Source organism: Suillus paluster (assembly GCF_016628075.1).
Source record: "Suillus paluster strain FC165 chromosome Unknown EDB91scaffold_231, whole genome shotgun sequence".
In the NCBI taxonomy this organism is placed as follows: domain Eukaryota; kingdom Fungi; phylum Basidiomycota; class Agaricomycetes; order Boletales; family Suillaceae; genus Suillus; species Suillus paluster.
The window spans coordinates 14,957-39,536 of NW_024537791.1; the positions used below are offsets into that span (position 1 = coordinate 14,957).

A 24,580-nucleotide genomic window follows, 5' to 3' on the forward strand; every position below is an offset into this window, starting at 1 on the left:
GAGATGTTTCCTCCAATGCCTAATTCCAAGATTTCATTCCATATTGCTAATAACGGAACTGGGCCACAGACTCTAAGTTGTTCTCTTGAGAGCAAATATGGCGATCTTCCCCATCGCAGGACCACGTCCTTTGAAGACCAATGTCTTTTTGACCGATTGTCAGGCTGGTCTGTTGATTTCAATGACACATCAGAAGCCATCAGCAAGAGGGTAGGAATTGTTTTGAACATGTCTCTTAGTAGTTCTGATAGTATGTGTTACATTTAGGTTAGGAATGCATATACGAGCATTTTGCAATGACCTTAGCCTAAGCTCTTTCCAATGTGTTGTCCACTATCTGGAAGCCATTCGTGAATGTCACCACATGCTCTACCACGCCACATGTTGGGAAGTCTCGGAACACGAAAGGTGGGAAGCTCTCGCCCGTGTCATGCACGAAGATTCAAAAAGGGACTACTTGAAGGCAGAGCAAGAAGTGCAGTTTCTACTGGATATCTTGGGTCAACGTGTGGCATTGTCCTGTCAACCCGTTGCAAATTTCTCTGCCCAAGTGGGCAACCACAGCAAGACTTCTGTGTGTCAGACCGACGCTGTACTCAGCATCCTAAATAGTGCTAAAGAGATGCGTCCCGCGGATAACTGGTATGTGTTACTTTAGGTATTTTCTCTAGTCACTTACGTGCTTACAGAGCTTGTCCAGAATGTAGATGACCGTTCAGTGAAGATTATATCAATCGCTTCTTATGTATTGTCTGTGGTATCATTACAATTCTGAACTCGCCTTCACAATACCAGTAGTTTCACCTGAATCATGTAACGTAGTACGCCTGATTTTGAAACCACTGGTTGAGTCGTCTGTCACAGTCACTCGCATTCTTGCATCACCCTTTCAAATGACTGATACTATCATAAACGTGGTGCTGAAACTTTCTGAAATTTCAAAATACAGTGACTAGTATAGTATGTCCATGCCACTGGCTGCAACTTAAGTCCTTGCAAGTGCTAGTGTCATGAATTCCTAATACAAACCATTTTTCATTTCTCGGGTTTCCTTCAGCTACGTCCAGTACCCGAACCGGTCACATGACTCCTCACTATGTCACACCTTCACCTCTTCACATATCACCCATGGTTTCTCCGATTGGCTCCCCTACTCCACGGGCTAGAACAATCTCGCTTCCCAAAGAAGAACTGGTCGGAGCTTGGGTTTCTGTTTAGTTGCTGTCTTACTCAGTCGCTTATATATGTATCATGACGTCATACTTAGTCATCCGCAGTATCATATGACTCTTTTCTCATTGGCTGATTTCTTTCAAACTCCTATTCAATGTTATGTATAAAAGTAGGTTAGTTAGCGTAAGTACTCCTTAGACTTAACCTCTTCGTTCTCTACTGTTGTAGTAGGCCTAGACGTTCACGCTCAATACTATCCGTTCTAATCATCATCCTTGACTGAGTCCTAGTGGTTGTTGTCAGACTTTGCCATTCGGTGAACTCTGGTCATAACAGCTAGTCAGCTCCAAAGTGCCATGCGCTTTCCCCAAACACTTTGGATTGGTGTATTCCTCTTTCTTCAAGTTCTGATGGTGTCTTGCAATGCTCCAGGCTGTTCCTGGGAGAGGACCATGGACAATCGGGGACTCAGTAGGCATCACACATCCTGTTTCTTTTTCAAGAGAGCCAGCAGTCTGGCGAGTTGGAAGCTGACCAGATTGTGCAAAGGAGGCGTGTATAAAGCTTTCCAAAGCACAGTCAGTTGTGGTGAGTGACGTCTTTGCTAACCTTCCGAGCTGTACTAAATTCTCAACTTTGGCAGGGGCTTGGAATCTCAGTCGTTGGACATCCAGTGAGGGACCAGTCCAAATTTGAAACCAATTGCCCCTTGCAGACTCCTCAGGTCAACTGCTATGGCTCGCGGTTCATGCAGTGTGTTCGAGTCGAGTCTTGTAGACTCGCAGCACACCCTTGGCTCAGACTCAGAGAAGCCACAAATCGATCAAGTCAATGTTGAGATAGAGCCCAGGAGTGGTTCTGGTACCAACTATGAAACAGGTACGTGTCCCCTTTGGCGGTCACTCTGCGATGTTTACCTATTATTCTTGACATTTCAGAGGAGCGTGGCGCACTCTCAATGGGACGGATTCCGAGATCTATCAATGATATCGAGCCTTCACCAGATGATCTCAATGATTCTGATAGTGCAGGCATCCCATTATTACAAATGGCCTCACTACCTGCCCGATCTAGAATTTGACGCATTCTTCTAACCCTAAGAGACACCCTCAAGACCACCTTCAACTCGTTTGGCCTCTGTCGGTTCTATCCATGCTGTCCTTCCTTTGAACCAGATCAGTTGATTCAATCATCGCTACTTGCACAAACAGCTCCGACAGCTACCAGCAGTAATACTCAAGGGGCCAATTCTCCACCAGAGGTCTTTGCGCCGCCTTACCCCTTTCCCAACATGTCTGTCTATCAGCTTATGTCTTGGATGCATTCTGGTGGTAATCTATTATCGGAAACTAAAGTCTTGCACCTGGTCAAATATGTCATTCTGGCAGATGATTTTGACCACAAGGATTTTGAGAACTTCTCGGTGAGGTGGAGCTTGCAAAAATTGGATATGGATGAGAGCAGCAAAGGAGTTACTTTTCCAGACGATTGGGTGGCATCACTATCAATATTCCCACAAAGTCAAGGGAGGATGGCCCTCAGCCTTACACTATCCAAGGATTCCATTATCAACCTCTCGTTGAAGTCATACGTGCGGCATTTGCAGACGTACAAGCTGGGGCATACCATCTTTTTCCTTTTAAACGGTTATGGAAGGACCCTCTAGACGGCCATGAAGAGCGGATTTACGACGAGCTCTACACCTCAGATGCCTGGCTAGAAGCTCAGGACAACATTCAGAGGCTGCCGAAGGAACCTGGATGTTCACTGGAATGTGTCATTGCTGGTCTGATGTTTTTCTCCGATGCCACTCATCTAGCAAACTTTGGGACTGCCAAGGCCTGGCCGCTGTATATGTATTTCGGAAATTCGATGAAATACACACGATCATCACCCAAGTCAGGGGCATGTCACCTGGTAGGGTTTTTACCTTCAGTAAATTTTCCTTTTTGCCATATATATGTCTACTCCTATTGACAATATCAGCTTCCTGACAGTGTCAAAGATATTTTAAGTAGCCTATCTCAGCATATCGAAAACGGGCATAGCGTCCCTTCATGCCCACTGTCGCAGGGAGTTATTTCATTCCTGCTGGGACATTTTGTTGGATGAAGACTCTCTGTCCACATACCTGCCATGGCATTGTTCTGAAATGTGCCAATGGAGTGGTGCAGAGGGTCTTTCCCTGAATTTTCACGTATTCCGCTGATTATCCTGAAAAGTGTGTCACTCCATTCACCTTATCAAAAAGATCGAATCACTCATAAATTTACAGGGCTCTAATTGCGACTATCAAAGACATGGGCTTGTGTCTGTGCCCTCACTGTCTGACACCGAAAAGCCTGTTTAATTTTCTTGGGCTTTCGAGGGACATGAAAAATCGTGTCACCAACCTTCATGAGTATGTGAGGACGAGGGTAGTCAAAGCTCGTGGTTTTATCTACATGAATGGAAATACAGTAGATGGTGTCAAGGTAGAGCATACCCTTGGAGAGGGCTCTTGGGTACCTACTCTGGTAAGTGAGACTACTTTTCTTATTATTATCAGCTCATGCACTCTACTCACAGAATCAATTTTCTCAGAAGCTTGGACCACTCGGCTTTGACTTCATGCATGAGTGTGAACTAGGCACTTGCAAAGCGCTGTTCACACACCTCCTTAGGCTCCTCCATGCCCTTCCTTGCGGTAGTGAGCTTATTGCAGCCCTTGACAGCAGGTATGGGGATCTCATAAGCAGTGCTGTTGCCTGCTAACAATCGCCAACCCTTAACCTTACTGTAGGTTTCGACAGGTCCTGACCTTCGGTAATGGCGTTATTCATAAGTTCTCAGACAACACATCTGAGATGAAAAGATTAGCCGCACATGATTTTGAAAACGTATTACAGGTTTTTCCTACTTACTCGTTGTCTGTATTTGACCCGCTGATAGATCTTCATTGTCAGTGTGCCATTCTGGTCTTTGACCAGCTGTTTCCTGCTGAACATGATGCACTTGTGCAATCTCTGCTATATCGATTTGCAGAGTGGCATGCATTGGCCAAGCTTAGAATGCATTCAGACTCTACAATAAGTTTTCTCAAGGAATCTTTCAAGAAACTGTCTCGGATGTTGCGAAAATTTCAAGACGACACTTGTGCAGCTTTCACTACTCTGGAATTACCCAAGGAAAAAGCAGCCCGCCAGCGAAGAGCTGCCCAATGCTCTGTAATGAATGGCACCATCCCGGAGTCCAACGGGCCGAGGATGAAGAGGTTCAACTTGGCAACCTACAAGTTTCATGCCATGGAGGATTATGTGAGAACCATCCGGCTTTTTGGGACAACGGATTCCTTCTCTACTCAAATCATAAGTACTGTCTAAATTCATGCTATGTACCTAAAGTTAAGTCGTGTCAGGGAGAGCTTGCTCACCAAGCACTGAAGGCCTTTTATCTGCTGACCAGCAAAGTAGATACCCCGGTGCAATTAGCCAAACACGAGTGTAGGTGCTGCATACTACGACGAGTAGCAGAAGTTGGAGACACACAGTCCTCTAGCAGTCAACCGCCAGCTAATGCCCCCCCATCGGCGTCCTATGAAAAGCATCACCATATCACGACTACTCGGAACAACCCAGTCGATGTTTTTGCATTTCTCAGAGAAAATGATGGTGATCCTGCCCTTAAGGTAGAAGTAACATTGTTCTGGCGGCACGGTATAATTTATTCATGGAGACACTTAGAATTTTGTACCAAAACTAAGGGACCACATCATCTACAGGTTGCAGGAGCTAGATGTTAGCTGTTGCAACCATACGTTCACAGACGAGGAATAAAACTCTGTTATTATTCCCAATAACACGATCTACTCCATCCAGACTATGTGGGTGCACTATATGACCTATGACTTGAGGCGCAAGTATGACACGATCAATCCAAGAACACATGGGGACGTCATGGTGCTTTCAAGAGAGACAACCCCTAGCCACCCCTACTGGTATGCCCAGGTATTGGGCATCTACCATATGGAGGTATGGCTCAGCGGTGGAGCTCAACTAGTGAAGCGGCATCTTGAGGTACTCTGGGTAAGATGGCTGGCAGCCATACAGGGCCATAGGTCTGGCATTAAATATGCTCGCCTTCCAAAGATTAGGTTTGTGGAGGAGTCCGACCGGGATGCCTTTGGGTTCCTTGATCCTGGGTAGGTAATCCAGGGGGGCACATCTGATCCCTGCATTCGCCACAGGATGCAGTGTGAGCTCACTGCGCTATGGAAAGTCACTGGCACGCCCTGGAGGACAGCTGGATGACTGGGAGCAGTATTATATTGAGATGTAGGTGGTACAGATCTCCTAGTAACGCATTAACACTCAAATTTCGAGCCAGATTCGTCGATTGTGATATGTTCATGCGGTATACTCACCTTGGTGTCGGACATTCCCCAATGCTACGGAAGATCGCTAGGGATTGCCTGGGTTCTGTATCAGTGGCGCTGGCCAATCCTATGGACAATGTAATTGAAAGATAACAAGGACGACACAGACCTTGAAGAGGCTGGTGATAGCAAGGGTCACGATTACAACGAAGAGGACAAGGAGGACAACAACAACAACGATGGCCATGAAGAATGTGAAGAGGTACTTAATGGAGAACTAAATGAGGGAGCTATGGGGGACAATGATGGTGATGAGTACAATTGGGATGACCAGTGCAATCATAATTATGTCTCTTTCTAAAGCTCCCTCCAAAGCTTGTAAAGTTGAGCTCAATTTTCATTACTGCAGCATACCTTCAAGTCATCCAAGTCATTCGAATAATTTGATAGTCACTACTGGGAAGTTATTATCTATCAGTGGCAGATTCAACACACCATTGAACATTTGCCAACTGTGACGATGCTGACTGATAATTAATATTGTTGTGCACAAGTTAGATATGAATCTGCTGTGTCGCGAACACATGCTTTTTGTGCATTATTATCAGGCTTCTGCATTATATGTACTCGAATGATATATAATCATCACAAATAGAAGTGAGCTTCGCGATGGTTGTTACTTATTGAATCCTAAAGCCTTCGATGTGCAGACCAGACAAAGCGCCATTCCTTTGAAAATGCATACTGTCAACTCGTCTTCTAGCTCTACTTCCAAGGCATCCAGAGAGAAAAGAAAACTCAAGACCATGAAACTCGGAGTCACCATCCTCTGAGCCTTCGAACAAGAAACTAAGAACTGTCATAAATTGGGGACGCCACGTCTTTGCCCGGTCTTATGCTACGCGTCAACTTGAAAAACAAGCTAAATCATCCTTCAAGTTGCACTCGCTATCATATCAGTCTAGGTGCCGGTCCGAGCGAACAACATTCTCCCTTGCCAGATGCTGAAACGACGTCAGGTACTGAGGCAGAAGGAGGCGGTTGTTACTGGGGACTCTGTGTATGTACTATCTGTTGAATATTGATGTATGTGAAATTGACAAATGTGCAGTGTCTGGAAGAGCTCAAGGCCCAGTTTGCAGAATATATGAGAATGCAGGATGATTTGAGGATAACTGTTGATCTATTCAGGATGACTATCCTTACTGGGCGTCAGACTGCCTGTTATTGACCCGACCAACGAAGATGAGTGCACGAACCCCCTCCGAGTCTGAGTCGATCACACTGAGGCAGCTACCCGACAGGATTATACCATCCAATCTCGCAGGGCTATATGAGCTTAATATACTAGGAGAGTATCAAGCATTCTGTTTTTGACTTTGTTCCTTATATCTAATGTTAGTATCTTCCTAAACAGGCATTTGCTCAAGCAACTTCATCACCATATTTTCAACGTTGTCCTGAATAGGAATATGCTTTTTGTGCGGCCAGCCAACGGGTATACAAGGTACGAGGTGATTAGTATCATCCCTCATCCCCAAGTCGTGCTTTCCATCCTTCCCTTTGCTGTGCAACACCCTTCTCTATACCAGCTCATTTTTTTCCTTTCCCCTTGTCTCTATGGTGCATGCCGAGGACATCCCACCAGACACCGAGAACCAACAGGACGACGGCAACATCGAAGGCATGCAGAGTGAGCATCACGAAACATCTACAACCAACACACACAGCCAACAGTCTGCAGTACCGGCAGCATCTGTGCAGGCTCACCAGAGACGAAGAATTGCCCAGTTGGAGGAGAAGCTAGAGGCTCTCGAGTCGGGGCGTGTGGTCAAAGAAAAGTATGACCGCTGTGATCGCATGTACTACTCTATCATTCACTTTTCTGACTGTATGTTTTAGGCAAGCAAACTATTACGCGGCTCAGGGAAGGGCGATCAGGTGCATTGTTGCTCTATTTGATAACATTGAGGACCTCATTGCTGAAAATGATCGAAGATATGAAGGTGGCGATGAAGACCATACTATTGAGTGAGTCTTTCAACTTTGAAGTTGGTTTGTGAGCATTAACCATGAGCTTGATTATGTAGCCAAGATCGGCTACAAATAGGGTATTTCACCCTCTCAACCACCTTACCATGGCTTTACAGGAATGGGTCGGAGATGGAGCACGATGAATACATGCAGATGTTGAAAATGGTTGGTTTTACATATGTCAGTGATTGGTTCTTCATTGCTGAGTCTTTTTCTTATAGCTTCGGCATCAGGAAAAACTATATCTCTATATAGAGGACCATCCTCTATATAGCCCCGATAGCACACCACAGCTCTATACAGTCTATGGCAAGCTATCACAGCACTATAGACCAGTATAGACATCATGAAAGTCTATATATTACCATAAAGTTTGGTAAGTGTATTTAGAAGTAAAACATTTCAACAACTATAGACCCCAGTAGACCGTGGGAACTTTTTTCGATGAAAACCAAAGTTGTAGTCCTTGTCTAGGGAAGTCTATCCATAGTCTTATGACTTCAATAGGTTAAGATCCTAGTGAGTTATAAGGAAAATACTCGAAATTGAAGGGTTCAAGAAAGCAACTTGACCATGGGAACTTTTTTCGATTAAATCAAAGTTGTAGTCCTTGTCAAGGGAAGTCTATCCATAGTCTAATGACTTCAATAGGTCAAGATCTTAGTGAGTTATAAGGAAAATACTTGGAATTGAAGGGTTCAAAAGTGTTAAGGTACACCTTATTTATGTAAGCAAAAATGCGAAAATTCACCTTATGTGTATTCAAAATCCTAATGCTAACAGTCAATTTCATTGTCTTTTTCTTACTGTCATAATCCTAGTCCTATTAACCAAAAACTCGAAAATTCACGAAGTCTTGTGTTGTGGCTTTGTTTGGCACTGCTTATGTAAGCAAAAATGCGGTCAACCAACAAGTCTTTTCCCATTCTTTCCTTCCCCCCCCACTGCCCCCTCATTAGATTATCTTCCATATTTTTCTTACAATTTTCGAGTTTTTGCCTCTCTTCTCTTCTTCTTGCTTCTCTATCCTTCTCTTGGTGTTGATGTTGTTGGTGCTGGTACTGGTGCTGGTGCTTTGAACTCTGGTAAGTCTCCCTCCATAATTTTCGCATTTTTGACTATTTGACTAATCTTTTTTCTAACCCTCTCCTTCTAGCTCTCTTCCCTCCTGCTCCTCCTCCCCCCAACTATTTTCGCATTTTTGACCATTTGGCAAATCTTTTCTCTGACTCTCACTTCCTCCTGTTTGATCCTCTCCTTCTAGCTCCCTTCCCTCCTCTTCCCTCAAGAATTTTCGCAATTTTCACTATTTGGTAAGTCTTTCTTTTTTTTGTATTCATCTTTCCTCTCTGATTCTTCCTTCTAGTTCTCTTGCCTCTTCCTCCTGTAATTTTCGCATTTTTGCCTGTTTTGTAGTTATTAGTTTACATGTATTGTAGTAGTTGAAATATAATTTGGAATTTTCGCTTTTTTTTAATTTTGAGAACACTATCATGGCAACAAACAGCTATTAAGAGAAATTTTTGCTTTGTGTTTTGAGCTATAATAGCTACAATAGTTGTGGTATGTTTGTCATGAATGTTACCAGCTGCATCTAAATTTCGATTATCAAACCCTAAGTCACCTTATCCGATAAGATTAGATTAGATAGATCCCTGATAAGATAAGATGGATAACTGATTAACGATCACTATCTTGAATTCACATCTATACTATATTGACGTCATCCATCTATATCCGTAACCCTAGATATCCGAACTCATCATATCCTTAGAAGTCCTACGATTAGGCAACGGGTTACATCATAAGCATCTACACGCCTCTATGATCGAACCATAACCAAGAGTCCTCTACGGCTATCTCTTGAAGAGTTATCACCTCTTCACATCGCAGACCTTCACTTTCACACATGACACGTTAAGAGTTACCTCTGTCATTCACCGAACCCCTTACATAAGAACCTGTTGCACAGTCACAGCTAAACCCTGAACCCCTATCACAGAAGCACCGCTCATAGAGAAGCATGCTCATTACCGAAGACCCTGGAGAACCCTTAGATCCGATCGTACCCGATACATCTCCAGATCCAGATCCTATCTAGATCCTTAGATCTAGATCCCAAGATCCTATCTCTAATCGAGATCCTTAATCACCGCTCGAGACTTCTTATCACAGAACTCTCTCACACCCTTCTTAATCTCCGTCTACCCTGAATAGAAGCAGCCCCTGAGAACCCTGCTTAATTACCAATACCCTTGGCCCTATGAACCCTTTACCCTTTCCTTCTTGTAGTTGATTGGTTGATAAGACGCCCTATACCCTAGGTGCAATGTTATGACCGTATATAGTTATATCACATACCTTTCATACTCAGATAGCTCCGCCCCAATAGTAGTATACAGTCTAGGTAGTAGTCAGTAGTACTCCTTAGACTTAACCTCCTCGTTTCTACATCATTGTAGGGCCTAGACGTTCCCTCTCAATCCATCTTGCTTTATCCTCTTCAGACTGAGTCCTGTGGTGTGATTCCAACTCCAGACACCTACTAGTTAGGTTAAGGGACGTGGGTCATAACAATGTTCCACCCAGCTATAGCAACTTTAATAGAGCTATATAGCACTATACACTGGTGTAGTAAGCCTGCACAATTGGGCACTTGGCTATACGAGCTATAGGGCTATGGAGTCTGTATAGCAGTCTATAGCGCTATGGGTGGCTATATAGCCTTACCACATTTTCCTGATGGGCAGGGGGCTGACAGTGCTCGAGGTGACGATACCTCGAAGCTCAAGGCTCTTGTTTCCAAATGGGTCAATCGGGAATTCAAGCCAGATTCACCGGTCAGCTCCGACGACAAACATACCCATGGATTCTCCAACGATGCATGCAGCAGGCTGCTTTGCCCTGCCAAACTAAATTGGAACAACCCAATGTAAGTAGTGCTCTTGGAATTCCGAGAAAAAAATGCTCACTGCTCACCAGGGTCCAGGCAGGCATTTGAGATCGCTCAGAGGGCTATATCATGACGGATCTCTCCTTTCTGGCCTACCTGTACGATGGGTATACTGCCAATCCGGATGATCTGGAGGAGGGTTTGTTCAAAGGCAAAATACTCATTCAGGTCTGTTTCACTAGTATAGCCTGGTTGTAATCTCACTTTTAGGCAGGGATATAAAGCCGTGTTCACGTCACCTTCCTCAGCAAAGGACGTCGAAGGTGATGGGGATGGAGCAGATATCATCCAGAACAACAGATGCACCAGGAAGTCTTTCAATGGAGCTAAGGTCAAAAAACATGTAGCGCAGATCATCAATATGAAAAAGGTCACTCCTCGCTCAATCGCATACATCGCGTGCCTAGTAGGTCATAGTATTTGGCGAGGTCAGTGATGATGTATGATAACCATTCTGGCAGGTTTGATTCTCACTTTCTTTGGTTACATCATGGCGGTCTGTTGATGGCGATTTTGATTATGTTTAATTCTGGTGTACTATTGTTGACTTCTTTGAAAGGCCCCCTGGTCGAGATGTGCAGCGCAGGGTCAACAAGCTTCTCGAGTGGTGGAGTAGGTGCGTCATGTATTTCTCTCAATAAACATCACCTGAACTCTGCTGTTTAGGAAGGTTTTTGGACGGAGCCACCGTAACGACATCAGCGATGTGGCAAAGGCCAGGATGTCTGTCAATGCCCTCGCAATGCAGAGGGCACAATGTGATGATGCGGCCTTTGACTCGGCCTAGAGATCCCTCGTCGTATAGTTTACTATTACTTCCATATTAATGTCCAGCTTGATGCTAATCTGCTTGGTGTAAAATAAATGAATAATATTGAGCTACTACCTTCAGAGCGCTCTCCGAGTCCAATCCGGGGATTCATAAGCTTGCTGTGTCAGATGGTATGAATATGCATGCTTGTGTTGGTTAAGCTAAATCAGGGAGTGCAGCACAACCATGAGTATTCTTGATCATTCACGCTAACAGTGCAATTCAAGCTCCAGTTCATGAATCTGCATGCTTGTGTTGGATAAACTGGATCCGGGGAGTGCAGCGCAACCATGAACATTGCTGAATTCTGTGCACAGCTACAACTAGAACATGATGCATGGCACAATATGTCCGAGGGCAGTTGAATTGTAAGCTGGGTACTGAGGTTGATACATGACCCTCCACTGCTGAATTTGAAGTCAAGGTACATTGCTACGATGACACATGGTCTGCAAACAGCTCCAACTTCTTGGGACGCAGTCATAAGTGGTATATCACCGCCAGCTGTTAGCTATTCAGAGAGTATCATCTTGAGACTCGAGGCATGATACAAATTGATTGCTGCCTGCCTGTTTGAACAAAGCCCACTGCTGCACAAAGATATAGCTTCTTCACACACATCCAAACCGATATACAGTTGATGAACACTAGACATATCAAAAAGATGGCTTTTAAAGTTGAAGCGACACACATGTATAGATTACATTGATGGCATGAGCCAAATATACATGACGGCTGTTGAATAGTAGGTGAAGTACCGTGGCGAGGGATGACCCTTGGCTGTCAAGTTCTGAGTCAAGTTACTAGGTCATAACTCCACGGTATTCATGCACAGCTGCAACTTCTTGGGACAGGTGACAAATGGACACAATTGTAAAAACATTCCGAAATCACAGTACCGCACATGGCACATGGGGTATTCAGGACGCTATCTTTATCTGCAGGCTTTCTGTGGTCTTCTCTTCGGTTTCAGGAGGTTTACATAAATGCCTAGTATTGCCCAGCAATAGCATAATCGTTGGGATTGACAAATGCAAACAGAGACTTTCCAAATAGACGGATAAATAATTACTAATGTAGGGGGCCAGAAACGGTCAACTTTACCGACAACGCGAGGGGACAGCAATTAAGTGTAGGACTGCGAGATGACAGTATTCATAAAACACATCGAAATCATAAGCCTGCTAATGGTATATAGGCTAGCCGGGATATTCTCCTTGTCTATGGGCGCATCAACAATCATTGAAGTAGGATATAAAGACACACCATTTTATGGACAATGGCACAATGGATAGGATGCCTATCAAATGGTAAATTGAGTGCCGAGGTGAACCATGAGCCACTGCTCTCAAGTCTCTAGCCTACTGTCTATGTCATGAAAATGTACCGTCGACGCAAAGCTAAAACAAATTTGTATGGAATAGCCACCAATCACCACCCGACCAAAACTGCCTATTCAGAGCAGATAGGCTAAAGGTTCGATGTAGCATTTGATTTGGTTCTCGCTCAATTGATGCACAAATTATCGCTTCCACAAGAAGTTACAGTGGTTTTGTATGGAGTAGTCAATGATACCCGACAGAACTACATTATAAATTCAAAGCGCTCGGACCAATGAACCAAACCAGCATATCATTCGGTTCGAGCTCAATCTGTGGACAAATCGTCGGTCTCTACAAGGTACTGACTTCTGCTCTGATCTTAAAAATTGTGAACCTAGTTCCACAAGGGGTAGGCATGACTCGTTCAGATCGAACATCAGATTTTGCACCAACTACCTGTTATGACCAACGTCCCTTAACCTAACTAGTAGGTGTCTGGAGATTGTATCACACCACAGGACTCAGTCTGAAGAAGGATAAAGCAAGGATGGATTGAGAGGGAACGTCTAGGCCCTACAATGACGTAGAAACGAGGAGGTTAAGTCTAAGGAGTACTACTGACTACTACCTAGACTATATACTACTATTGGGGCGGAGCTATCTGAGTATGAAAGGTATGTGATATAACTATATACGGTCATAACATTGCACCTAGGGTATAGGGCGTCTTATCAACCAATCAACTACAAGAAGAGAAGGGTAAAGGGTTCATAGGGCCAAGGGTATCGGTGATTAAGCAGGGTTCTCAGGGACTGCTTCTATTCAGGGTGGACGGAGATTAAGAAGGGTGTGAGAGAGTTCTGTGATAGAAGTCTCAAGCGGTAATTAAGGATCTCGATAAGAGATAGGATCTGGAATCTAGATCTAGGATCTAGATGGGATCTGGATCTGGAGATGTATCGGGTGTGATCGGATCTAAGGGTTCTCCAGGGTCTTCGGTAATGAACATGCTTCTCTATGAGCGATGCTTCTGTGATAGGGGTTCAGGGTTTAGCTGTGACTGTGCAACAGGTTCTTATGTAAGGGGTTCGGTGAATGACAGAGGTAACTCTTAACTTGTCATGAGAAGTGAAGGTGTGCGACGTGAAGGGATGTGACTCTTCGAGAGATAGCTTGTAAAGAACTCTCGGTTATGGTTCGATCATAGAGGCATGATGCTTTATGATGTAACCCATTTGCCTAATCGTAGGACTTCTAAAGATATGATGAGTTCGGCTATCTAGGGTTACGGATATAGATGGATGACGTCGATGTAGTATAGATGTGAAGTAAAGATAGTGATCGTTAATCGGTTATCCATCTTATCTTATCAGGGATCTATCTAATCTAATCTTATCGGATAAGGTGTCTTAGGGTTCGATAATCGAAATTTAGATGCAGTTGGTAACATTCATGACACTACCTCTCGATCTCGAGTTTAGGTGATCCATGAGCCTTTAGCAAGTTGCAAACCTGTGCATGCGAATTCAAATCTCTGCTTTCCTTTATAAAGTCAAGCATCACAATGCAACGGCCGGTAGCAGAATTATACTGATGTTGGTGATTGTCTACTATATATTGTAATATATGTCCTTCTCACATTCCCACCAGTTCACTGATGCATGATATCTGTGATGGCGTCCAATGCAGATAGGCTTATCTGCTTCATCTGAGTTGAACTAGGGTTAGCATCATGATAGAACAGCTTCACAATGGCCGGCAAAAAATAAATGAGCAGAAGGCGCAAGAGAGGCTGGATGACCAGCTCTGTTATTAGATGCTGGAGTAAGTATATGCTGACATCGTCTCCACTGAACAATTTTGGCAACAATGCCAAACTCGGGGGTACCTAATGGCTGAAGAGGATGGTGCCACATGGTGGCGGAGCCGGCAACGTCTGATGCTATGATGGTTACGACATCATATGTGCATCAGGATGTGGTGCATGCAATGGTTGCGGTTCACTGCGACTTACTTATGTCCGTCACTGATACATATGAGCCAGAATTTTCTGGGCTGAGATTGCTGAGACATAGCTGGGTATGAGAAGGATCTACCACCAAACTTGCACCAAACCACGTTGATCTGACGTGTCTAGGTAAATTTTCAAAGTCCGGTATTTCCTATTTTGGATTGTAGTTGAGTGAGTGGTATTACCAACTTGAAGAGAAGGCGGCTCTGGCCTTCTCTTCCATAAAAATGATACTTGTCTACATATATATGGTACATATCAGCTGGCCTCTGTATACAACACATCGAACTTTTGATTTATAAATGACCCTAATAGGCACTCTCGACCCTCTATACTAGGAGCGCTGCTGAGGTTTAGGACATGTTTTAAGACTGCAAGTGTTGGCACTGCATGCCGTAAGGTTTAGGTACAAGTCCCGTTTAGGACAGGTTTGGCGACGCTTAGCGTGAATTTGGCTCCCTTACGACTTGCGACATTTTAAAATTGAGCATCTCTCAACGCGTACAGTTGCGGACAACCAAACACCACCAATTTGGTAGCCGTCCAGCGTGAATTTTTGGTGCCAAACCAAGGCCAGATCTGAATGCAGGGAGTGAAAATACGTCTAAAAACAATGGTCCGAAGTTTTTCCCACTAGGTTTTTGGCCCACCAAATTTTTGGACAGTTTGAAAGACATTGTGTACCCCTTTTGGGTGTCTGAGACACCATTTTGGGGGCCCTATATCACCAAGATCAAAAAATCATTCTAATTTAGCTATGTAGACTTTATTGGGTATGATTTCGCCCATTCGCAACCCAACTGACAGAGGTTCGGGAGTATTTGAGGGACCATTCCAGGGATAATTACCTCAACACTTACCATTTTTTAACGCTAGAACAGCTCGATATTTTTGTAATATTTCAATGGAATCACGCACAGGACATCGAAAGGAAGCGATTGCCATATTTTTCGAGATTTTAGCGATTTATTTATGGTACCGCCAAAAATTTGCCCTAAAAAATCCTCAAATGAGAGTTTTTGGACAATCTGCTCGTGCAAATGCATTGCACTTGGTCCTCAATCAACATATTCTGCACCAAAAATGGGTTTCCGGTTATTTGTGGCACCGGGAAAAATCAGTCTTTGGCGTCGTCCAAATTTGCTGACTTTGCCTGTCTGCAACTGTACTCTCACCATCGCCATAAGCTCACCGTAAGCATCAAACTTCTTTTTGACAAGCGAGAAAAATGGGTCATTTGCAGATGCTAGTAGCTCTTGTCACGGAACACATCGGCGAGGACATGTCCTTCCGCTGTTGGAGCACATGCAACCATTAACACGTGCGAATTCAAGCAGCTGTGCGAGGAGCTCGGTGTGCTAATCTGGTGTACCATATCAGTTCAGCATGGAACCTATCATCCAGATAATGACCTGACCCCACTTCCTCGCCGATGTCCGGATGTTCTACATACCCAGGTTGACCTCCAAACCAGACGTTGGACATCCAGACCGTAAACTAAATAGTCATTTGGGTCAATTGCTGTCCAGATCGCAAACTGAGACAAGGTTCCATACTTAGGCATTTTCTGATCATCATCATCAGAAGTTCAAACTTCTCGGTCATAACGTGGACGTCATTTGCAGGGTAACGCCGGTTCTATCAGGCTTTTAATACGAGTCGTTTTTTTGGACATGACTCAAGCTCATTCGCCCACTTGCAATCGCACGATATGATTTCGAGAGCTCCTGCGACTTCAAACTTGCACCTGGAACCAGGCGAGGATGAGGCGACTCTAGCAAAGCTAGGATACAAGCAGGAGTTTCGCAGGGAATTCACTCCGCTAGAGGTGGGCTTGATATCAGATTCTTTTGTGTACATGACATCATCCAACAGCTGTACAGGTATCTGGACTTGCATTCAGCTATATAGGAGTGGTACCTTCTATAGTGTAAGCCGTCGCCATGAGGCATGCCTGTTAATATCGCTCTTTCACTGATAGAAATCCATTTCAGCTCCGTGTTTTTTTATGCCCTACCAAATGGTGGGCCTTTCGCTATGGTATGGGGGGTAAGCTTTGATCATATATCGGGATTGCTGTGTTGTAAAGATCTCATGTTTGCGCAGTGGGCAATTGCTTGCCCTTTTATCATGTGCATCGGGTTGGCACTGGGAGAACTCGCGTCAGCGCGCCTACTTCCGGTGGCGTACGTGCTTAACCCTGTGTCCGTTTTACACCTGACTCAGCAACGTCTAGCTATACTATTGGACTTACTCCCTTGCGTCTCCACGGTGCCGCAATTTTCTGTGTTGGATAGTTGGCTGTAAGTCTTGCATTTCTATATGAGACGCAGCCCGTCATGGCATCTGCAGATTCGAACACCATAGAATCTATAGCGAGAGTCGGTAAGACGATTTTCATTCTTTCAACAGTCTGGCTCTCATTGTGTGGGATTAGCTTCGGTAAATTGGGCGTGCGCGATTCAAATCACAGCCGCAATCAGTATCGCCTCTGGTCAACCATATGCGACTACTAATGCGAAGATCTAGTGAGCCCGTCCTCTTTCAAACACCCCAACGTTCATAATGATTGTCACAGCGGTATATACGCAGCTGTAATGTTGTCACAAGCCGTCCTCGTGAGCCTCGGTACCAAAGTCTTGGCAAGACTGCAGTCACTGTATACGTTGGTGAATTTGTGGTAGGTGTTGTGTATTTGTCCATGATCTTTGCTTCAAATCCTTCTACAGCCTGTGCTTCATAGTCATTATCGCACTTCCGATCGCAACACCATCAGAATATCGAAACAGTGCAAGTTTTGCGCTAGGGAATTTCACAAATCGTACGTATCGTCTTCCGATTACAATCGCAACTTATGATCAGTTATAGTGGATGGCTGGCCATCTGGATTCGCATTTATATTGAGCTTAATGGCTCCTCTTTGGACAATAGGTTAGATAATCTTCTCTCGAATTTTCAGTACGTGACCGTGTTACACCCACCAAGGGGGTTATGATGCTAGCGTCCACATGAGCGAGGAGGCTTCGAACGCCGCTACCGCAATACCATGGGCGATCGTAAGTGACACTAGAAAATGAACTGTTGTTGTGTTTACCCCAGTTAGACCAGTTCCATTATTATTGCGGCCGTCCTGGGTTGGGGTATGTGGAACAACGCGTCATTCTGATCTTGATGACATCTTCTCGTCTAGTCATCAACGTTGTCCTTGCCTTTTGCATGGGCACTGATCTTGACGGCATCTTAAATAGCCCTTAGGTCAGCCCTTGGCCCAGATCTTTTACAATTCGCTCGGGCAGAGAATGGCCTTAGTTTTTTGGTGTTTCATTATCTCAGCCCAGTACGTCTTAGCGGCATGTGGCGCATTGATAGGCTAATCACAAAGCAGATACATGGTGTCATCGAACTGTCTCCTGGTCGGCTCTCGCCAGACGTTTGCATTTGCTCGTGATGGAGCCCTCCCATTTTCACGATATTTGTACCGGATCAATGGCTACACACACACACCAGTCAATACAGTTTGGTTCGACGCCGCCTGTGCTCTGTTAATTGGACTTCTCGCGTTCGTGAGCACCCAAGCCGTCAATGCGGTATTCACAATTGGTGTCACCGCGTCGTATATCTCCTACATAACGCCTATCACGACCCGTTTCGTGTTTAATAACAACTTTAAACCCGGCCCATTCCACCTTGGGAAATTTGTGAGTTGGTCGATAGGGATGTACTAGTATTCCTGAGTTAACATGCCTGTGCAGAGTTTTCCGATCTCTGCGATCGCTGTGACAGGGATGGTGTTCATGAACATCGTTTTCTTCTTTCCCTCCACCCCCCAAACAACCGCACAGGAGATGAACTATACAGTTGTGGTCCTTGGAGGGTTCATGTTCCTTGCGATTTCGTGGTATTATTTCCCGGTGTACGGAGGCGTGCATTGGTTCAATGGACCCATAGCCAACATTACACCGGCTATCACATGTGAAAACAGAGATGAGGATTCGATGTCGGAGAAGGAAGAACGTGATGCAGAAGTTATTGATGTATAAGTGGTGTTCGCGTAGTGGTCGGTATACTGGAATGATATAGATTTCAACAGGTTTCAAAAGGACTGATTATCCAATATTTCGCAATCTTTTCCGTCTCAGCTCCCTCCTTGCTTACATAGTCATTGGTGTTCCTATACTAGGGCTGAGGCAACAGCCCACAGGACGCATATGTTATAGTGCCATATATGCTTACCATAGAATAGATAGCTACCTTGCAAGCATTTGGTTCCTCAGTGTACTCTTTGACATTTCCAGTATGACGACGCAGATGATCAAAGGAATACATGTCATTGTGAATATTGGTCTTTTCGATAGCTTAAAGTCGGCATCACATCGCGCTGCCAGCACGGTAAACAACTCCCAAGTCAGTGGTGCGGGAGGTGGTTGCGGGGTTCAAGAGACGATTGATCGAACAAAGTCTGCTTCGATAACCCAAACCACGTCAGCGTAAGCCCTCCAATGGACTACATATATATATTGCTCCAAGGACCAAATGCCATCACGGTCGTCTAAATCGATCAAGCGCCGATGGTTGGCGCGCCTCCATCTGACCCTTCTCGATAGCCTTCGCCACGCGCTTTTCCTCCCGTTGCTTCTCCAGTTTTGCACGAATAGCAACCTATATTTGCAGAGGTACGAACATGAGCATAGATCAATGAACAGGGCGAGTGACCGAGGCTTACCGCAGTGGGATCGATGACGTTCTTGCGCTGCTTCCGGAGATATCTGGGTTTCGGACACGATAAGTGATAGGCTGCATAATGCCTCGCATAAAATGGTACCTTTTGACACTCTTGCCCTTGCCGCGCATTTTCCGCTTCTCTTTCTCCGCTCGTGACTGCGGTTTGTCATTCTTGTCCCCTTCGCCTTCTGCAGCGTCCTCGTCGTCATCATCAACAAGCTTCGTTTCATCCGCTTTACCCTGGATGCGTAGTCTTTCGAGGCGAGGGAGACGACCGAAGGGAATGTCATGCGTGTCGTTGACAGCAGTCGTTAATTTTGTCGTCGGAGCGAGGGATCCGACAAAATCGGGGTCCAGTGCGATCATATCCGGTTGAATCTAAATCGATAGTTAGTCCCTATCAGCATCATTCAGGAGCGAACCATAAGTTGAGCATACCTTGTCCAACAGACCTTTGACTTCTCTCTCCCTTCTTGCCTTTTTGTTCTCGAATGGATCGGCTTCCGTGCTATCGAAGTTTGGCTCGCCAACACCAGGCACGAGAATGCTCGACAGACCAGCATTGTGTCCAATCGTAAGGATATCCTGGAAGGGGCAAAATCGTACCGAAGTAAGCGGTCGATGTGGTATTGGGTGAGTGAGGTAAAGTGGTGGCGGAGCTTTTGCCGCATGCGGGGTCTGTATTGACGGTTTTGTGTAAATCTGGCACGCGACGAATTAGTACCATCACAAGCAAGAGTGCGGTAACCCACGTTGACACTTCCACCTACTGCCACGCCTAACGCGCCCCTTGCACTCCATTCTAGCTCAGCGCCACCACCTCTTGTCGTCCACTCCCGCACAGTGCCCTTCCAATTCCGACAGTCCCAGACCTTTACGACACCATCCTGGCCTGACGTTGCCATAAAACGCCCACCGGAGCTCTGATCGACGCTCAGACCCACAACTGGACCGAGATGTGCTAATATTTGTACAGCAGGATGGGGCAGGTTTGGCGTCCAGAGGCTGACAACGCCATTAGAGTGACCGAGGTGTAACACTGCGTTGTGTTTATTTTGTGCTAGTGTATTACATGCGCCAAGCTTGGTTCGATGCTCTGCAACGATGTGACCTGTGGAGGTGTCTTGATATTTTAGAAATCCAGTATTTCCCTACTATGGACTGAGCTGGCACAAGTTGATATTGAGTTGGAATAACTGACCACACTAGCGAGCAACCAGTGATATGGAAGAAATTCTAGTCGCGTAGGTTCGATGTGAGCTTTCAATCGGTGTAGTTCGACACCATCGCGGTCGTATATAAATACATATTTTTTTGGGCGACTGCAAAGAATGATTGATCCTGCAAGAATCTGTAATGAAAGATTGAGAGTTTCTGCATGTAAGGGACAATTGGCGTACGTGATATCACGACATGTTTCCTGCAGCTGAAGCTCAGCATGCATGGTTCCTGTTTGCCAGTCAAAAGTCGCGACATGACCCATGCTGCCGACAATGGCAAGATGTCTGCCATTCCTCGAGTATCTCGAGCGATATGGACCACCATCCAACTTCAGCTCCCGTCGTCCCTTGGCAGCCTCCTGACCAGCACCTTGCACAATGTCATCTTGACCTATTCTCCACGTTCGTTCTAGCTCGTTCTCCACCTGCATTTTCCCTGCCTCGCTCGCCAATAACAGCTCAGCATCTTCGACGAGTGCTTTGACCGCGCAACATGAACTGCCTGGCGGTTTAATTTGGTTCTTAGCTTGAGATCCTTGATGTGCTATGCTTGGGACATTGTCTGGTGGTGGAGAGGTGGGACGCAGGGATTTCGGCAGGACGTATGTTGTACCTTAACAAACAAGGAATCCATGGAAGACACCATTCGTCAGGTTAGAAAGTGTGAAGTGCTCCTCGAGTGCTCTCTTACAAAATTGAAAGTATTGATCTTGCTGACTAAGCTAGACTTCTCTCCGAGGACCGAGGGTTGTCCGTTGAAGTCAACAAATTCAAAAAAATCATTCACCACTGTCTACGAGCTCTATTCAACGTACATTTCTTCACAACCTATCTAAAAAACCTGCTATCATGTGGACTGCCGAAGAAATTGATGCAGACCATGAAAAAACATCGTAGTAAGTACATCCGAGGAACGGCTGACGACACCAGCGCTATTATATTGTCGGACAGTACCGGGAAGGAGACTCCCCCCCTCTCCTACATGCAACGTTTTTAGATGAGATTATTGAGAGAGAGAACAGCAAAACTTACATCAAGCTACCTCCTTGGCGCCTCCGTCCTCGAAAAATTGATGCCTTAGGCACTGAAGAGCATGCGAGTAGGGCAGAATATGATCCGAGGCCTGCAATACGTCACGAGAAGGAGCATCCTTCGAAATACCATTCCAGCACATCGAGACATCATGGAAAGGTCAAACGCTGCCACCACGAGGGTCATACTTGTATGTATATGATAAGTCGAGGGTCGCGAAGGTTGTCGTGAAGCAGCAGTGCCGTTTGGATTTCATCAAGGAAAAGGGTGGTAATTGGGTGACGAGGTGGCACAGCTTTGCTGATCCCTGTAGTGAGACGTCGAGGACATACTCTATGGCAATTTAGTGGGTCTACCGATCCTTCATCCGGTCAGCCCAGCGTCCAATGCCTTCCGCTGATGTAGGATGTCTGGACTCGGCCATCTCCTCCACTGTCCAACCTTCCTCGATCAGCTCCGAAACTCTTTCTTTCATGTCTTTGTTGATAATGTTGCCTGTACGGCGTCGTTAATGAGTCTTCTGTGAGGCTAGAGCGGGTGTGTGATGCGAGGATAATTTTTCTGAAATTTCCTATTTTCAATTTTTGGATTGCGAACCTGATCGGACGACCCAGGACAACAATTTCCGAATGCAACGGCCAGGTGCCGCGTCACGACCGCGTAATTTTCACCTAGCCCCCACGACACTGGTGCCGCACACCCCCTTTTGAGTGCTTGCCACATCAGCTTGTCATGACTTCACAGTTCTTTTCGAGTCTGGTGATTATCATGCATTTGGCTCAACCGTTTTGCCTCAAGTAGGGCATCTCAGCAGCAAAGCGATGAACGCCTTTACGTTCACACTGGAAGTATAAAACCTTTGCTTGCTCCAATGGCTTTGCCTCATTCCCTTCCACAAACTCCATCATGTTTACTTCCCTTCCCTCCATCATTTTTGCACTGCTCAGCTCCCTCGCTGGTGTCAATGCGTGTATACAGTGCCCAGGCTCATTGAAGGTCGACGGCAGTGTCTCACACCTGTCCAGTACCAACCCATTCGACCAGTTCACATTTTGCTTGTACGTGTGTCGAACCCACACATCTTCATTGAACAAATTAACTGATACGCTGGCAGTTACACAAATGCCAACTTGTCAGGTGGCGATTCATCAGTAGCCTGTGAGTATGACAACGTAAGTGCTTTCTGGATATCCTCATTGTTCTCGGTGACATGCTAGCGATCATCAGGAGACCGCCAATCTTTTATTTGGGTATGAGTCTTGTCCGGTTACAGCAACTATGAAGAATAACTGCTGAATGTGATCTGAAGAGGCGGGGGCGACGAGACATCCAACAGGAGAAGCAATGTTCGTCTGCAGACAGCCGGGTGTACACTAGTACTTAGACACTATCTGTTACGAGAATTGCCAAATCAGTTGCATCATCCCAATCCCCTATTAGAATACTCTCCCCCCAGGTGATGGTAAGCGGTTACAATAATCCCGCACATCGGCCTATCAACGTCATGGTAAACAATGCTGTTTTTGATACTCCTCCTTCACAATACCTTATACCTCATCCGTTCACAGGATGATGGATCCGAGAATCTTACGACTGGGCTCCGGTCGTCACCTTACTCGACAGCTCTCCTTCGACAGCTAAATCCGAGTCTAGCCGAGCTTGCAGAGTGTAGTCTACGAGTAGAAGTGTACTAGGCAGACCACCCCTATGCACGCGTGCTGCAGTCCACCGTCTCCGAAGATAGGGCGCTGCTACAACGGGAGGGAGGGGCTAGTAATGCGGGAGGCAGCGGTTTCGAGCCTGCGAAAGCTCTCGTCAGGGGGCTTGCCGCTGCCCCGACCGCTTGTACTTCTAGTTCTACGTAGGAACTCTTCCTTTTAAGCATGTTTGGGCAGGAGTAAACGGTCCGTGCCTTATTGTTAAGGGTAGGCTGCGATAGCCGTTACGGACTCATGACCTGCCTTGAAAAGAAAGGTACACCTAAGGTGGGTTGTCTAACATATGTAAGGACGGAACGGTTGGTCCCGCGCTCTAGACCTTAAGATTCTGCGAACGACATATACCAATACAGGGGCCTAGCCTTTCGGCGTAGCCCCTGAACTTTCTCGGGTTCCATATAGGTAACTACGTTAGTCATAGACGTGAAGCTGTGGCAGCTTAAAGTTCAGATTTGGCTGCGCAAAATACCTTTTTTCGTGTGCTTATATTCAGAATTGACGTGGTGACTGCTTGTCGGCCGCGTGATAAGCTCAGTACAATTTAAAGCCAAGCAGGGAGTTAAATACTACTAACCAGTATCACACTCGCGAGTGCACAAGACACCTTGCTGTCAGCTTTTTTTAGATTCCAATTTTTTGTCCATGAGAGTGAAACTCTATGTAGGACAGTACTATCTAGTCTTGGGACCCCTGTCCCAACCCCGACCGCTGTCAGCTTGGCAAATGAAAAGTTCGGGTCGAAGGAGGTGATCCTTCAAGTTATCATGGTGGGATGTATGAAGTCGGGATTTATGGCTTCATTCTGGTACAATCGAGAAGAGGAACACAAATGAGATAGAGTCACATGAGACGGTCAGTCTCCCATATGCAGACCATATACGGTAATACCTGGGGAATACTTTGTATCTTCCAGTGTGTTGCATATGAGATTGCGTGAATGGCAAGTTACGCCGGTCTGGGTGCAGGTCTGCGTCTGCGACAAAGTCTGGGTGCACGCTCGGCAAGTTCGGCAATTGAAGCGGAGTTATAATAAAGCTCCTATGCGCTCATCGCTCCCCCACTACCTCATCGTCGTTGCCCGCCTGCCCGCTCCCCCGCCCACGATATCGAAAGGAATACTGATTTTGGGCTCCGTCCTAACTGGGCGATGTTCAACCGTGATGTCAACCTCATTTCCTCTGTCACTTTCCTTATCCCTTTCAGGTGTTCATCCCGCCCACTTACTTGCCC

At 45.6% G+C, this 24,580-nt stretch overlaps 6 protein-coding genes across 6 annotated transcripts; 5 read left to right on the forward strand and 1 right to left on the reverse strand.

Annotated features, from left to right (window-relative positions):
- Positions 1-15: 15 nt before the first annotated feature.
- On the forward strand, positions 16-850 carry EDB91DRAFT_1088790 (uncharacterized protein; the record flags this gene model as incomplete). The annotated part of the gene is made up of 3 exons (XM_041316516.1): positions 16-250; positions 273-642; positions 823-850. The coding sequence occupies 3 exons, from the start codon at positions 16-18 to the stop codon at positions 848-850; spliced, it is 633 nt and encodes a 210-aa protein (XP_041168971.1).
- Positions 851-7,147: 6,297 nt separating this feature from the next.
- Positions 7,148-9,031, forward strand: EDB91DRAFT_1340646 (uncharacterized protein; the record flags this gene model as incomplete). Its single annotated transcript, XM_041325722.1, has 10 exons — positions 7,148-7,368; positions 7,430-7,558; positions 7,618-7,638; positions 7,678-7,741; positions 7,865-7,937; positions 8,213-8,224; positions 8,554-8,646; positions 8,718-8,874; positions 8,928-8,947; positions 8,978-9,031. 10 exons carry the CDS (start codon positions 7,148-7,150, stop codon positions 8,998-9,000), a joined length of 813 nt encoding a protein of 270 aa, XP_041168972.1. The 3' UTR covers positions 9,001-9,031.
- Positions 9,032-10,583: 1,552 nt separating this feature from the next.
- On the forward strand, positions 10,584-11,301 carry EDB91DRAFT_1256934 (uncharacterized protein; the record flags this gene model as incomplete). The annotated part of the gene is made up of 4 exons (XM_041324253.1): positions 10,584-10,682; positions 10,729-10,913; positions 11,074-11,130; positions 11,181-11,301. The coding sequence occupies 4 exons, from the start codon at positions 10,584-10,586 to the stop codon at positions 11,299-11,301; spliced, it is 462 nt and encodes a 153-aa protein (XP_041168973.1).
- Positions 11,302-16,369: 5,068 nt separating this feature from the next.
- On the forward strand, positions 16,370-19,149 carry EDB91DRAFT_1240402 (amino acid transporter; the record flags this gene model as incomplete). The annotated part of the gene is made up of 17 exons (XM_041322018.1): positions 16,370-16,486; positions 16,542-16,588; positions 16,653-16,707; positions 16,765-16,839; positions 16,895-16,961; positions 17,011-17,043; positions 17,096-17,186; positions 17,237-17,338; positions 17,388-17,479; positions 17,527-17,589; positions 17,644-17,714; positions 17,762-17,798; positions 17,849-17,859; positions 17,907-17,995; positions 18,044-18,356; positions 18,411-18,630; positions 19,064-19,149. The coding sequence occupies 17 exons, from the start codon at positions 16,370-16,372 to the stop codon at positions 19,147-19,149; spliced, it is 1,569 nt and encodes a 522-aa protein (XP_041168974.1).
- Positions 19,150-19,173: 24 nt separating this feature from the next.
- On the reverse strand, positions 19,174-21,234 carry EDB91DRAFT_1281303 (NUC141 domain-containing protein; the record flags this gene model as incomplete). Its single annotated transcript, XM_041324733.1, has 9 exons — positions 19,174-19,317; positions 19,382-19,424; positions 19,481-19,758; positions 19,819-20,082; positions 20,133-20,531; positions 20,582-20,702; positions 20,781-21,058; positions 21,094-21,144; positions 21,214-21,234. 9 exons carry the CDS (start codon positions 21,232-21,234, stop codon positions 19,198-19,200), a joined length of 1,575 nt encoding a protein of 524 aa, XP_041168975.1. The 3' UTR covers positions 19,174-19,197.
- A 1,213-nt stretch (positions 21,235-22,447) lies between these two features.
- On the forward strand, positions 22,448-23,037 carry EDB91DRAFT_335786 (uncharacterized protein). The gene is made up of 3 exons (XM_041326908.1): positions 22,448-22,690; positions 22,747-22,804; positions 22,860-23,037. The coding sequence occupies exons 1-3, from the start codon at positions 22,539-22,541 to the stop codon at positions 22,926-22,928; spliced, it is 279 nt and encodes a 92-aa protein (XP_041168976.1). The 5' UTR covers positions 22,448-22,538; the 3' UTR covers positions 22,929-23,037.
- Positions 23,038-24,580: the final 1,543 nt, after the last annotated feature.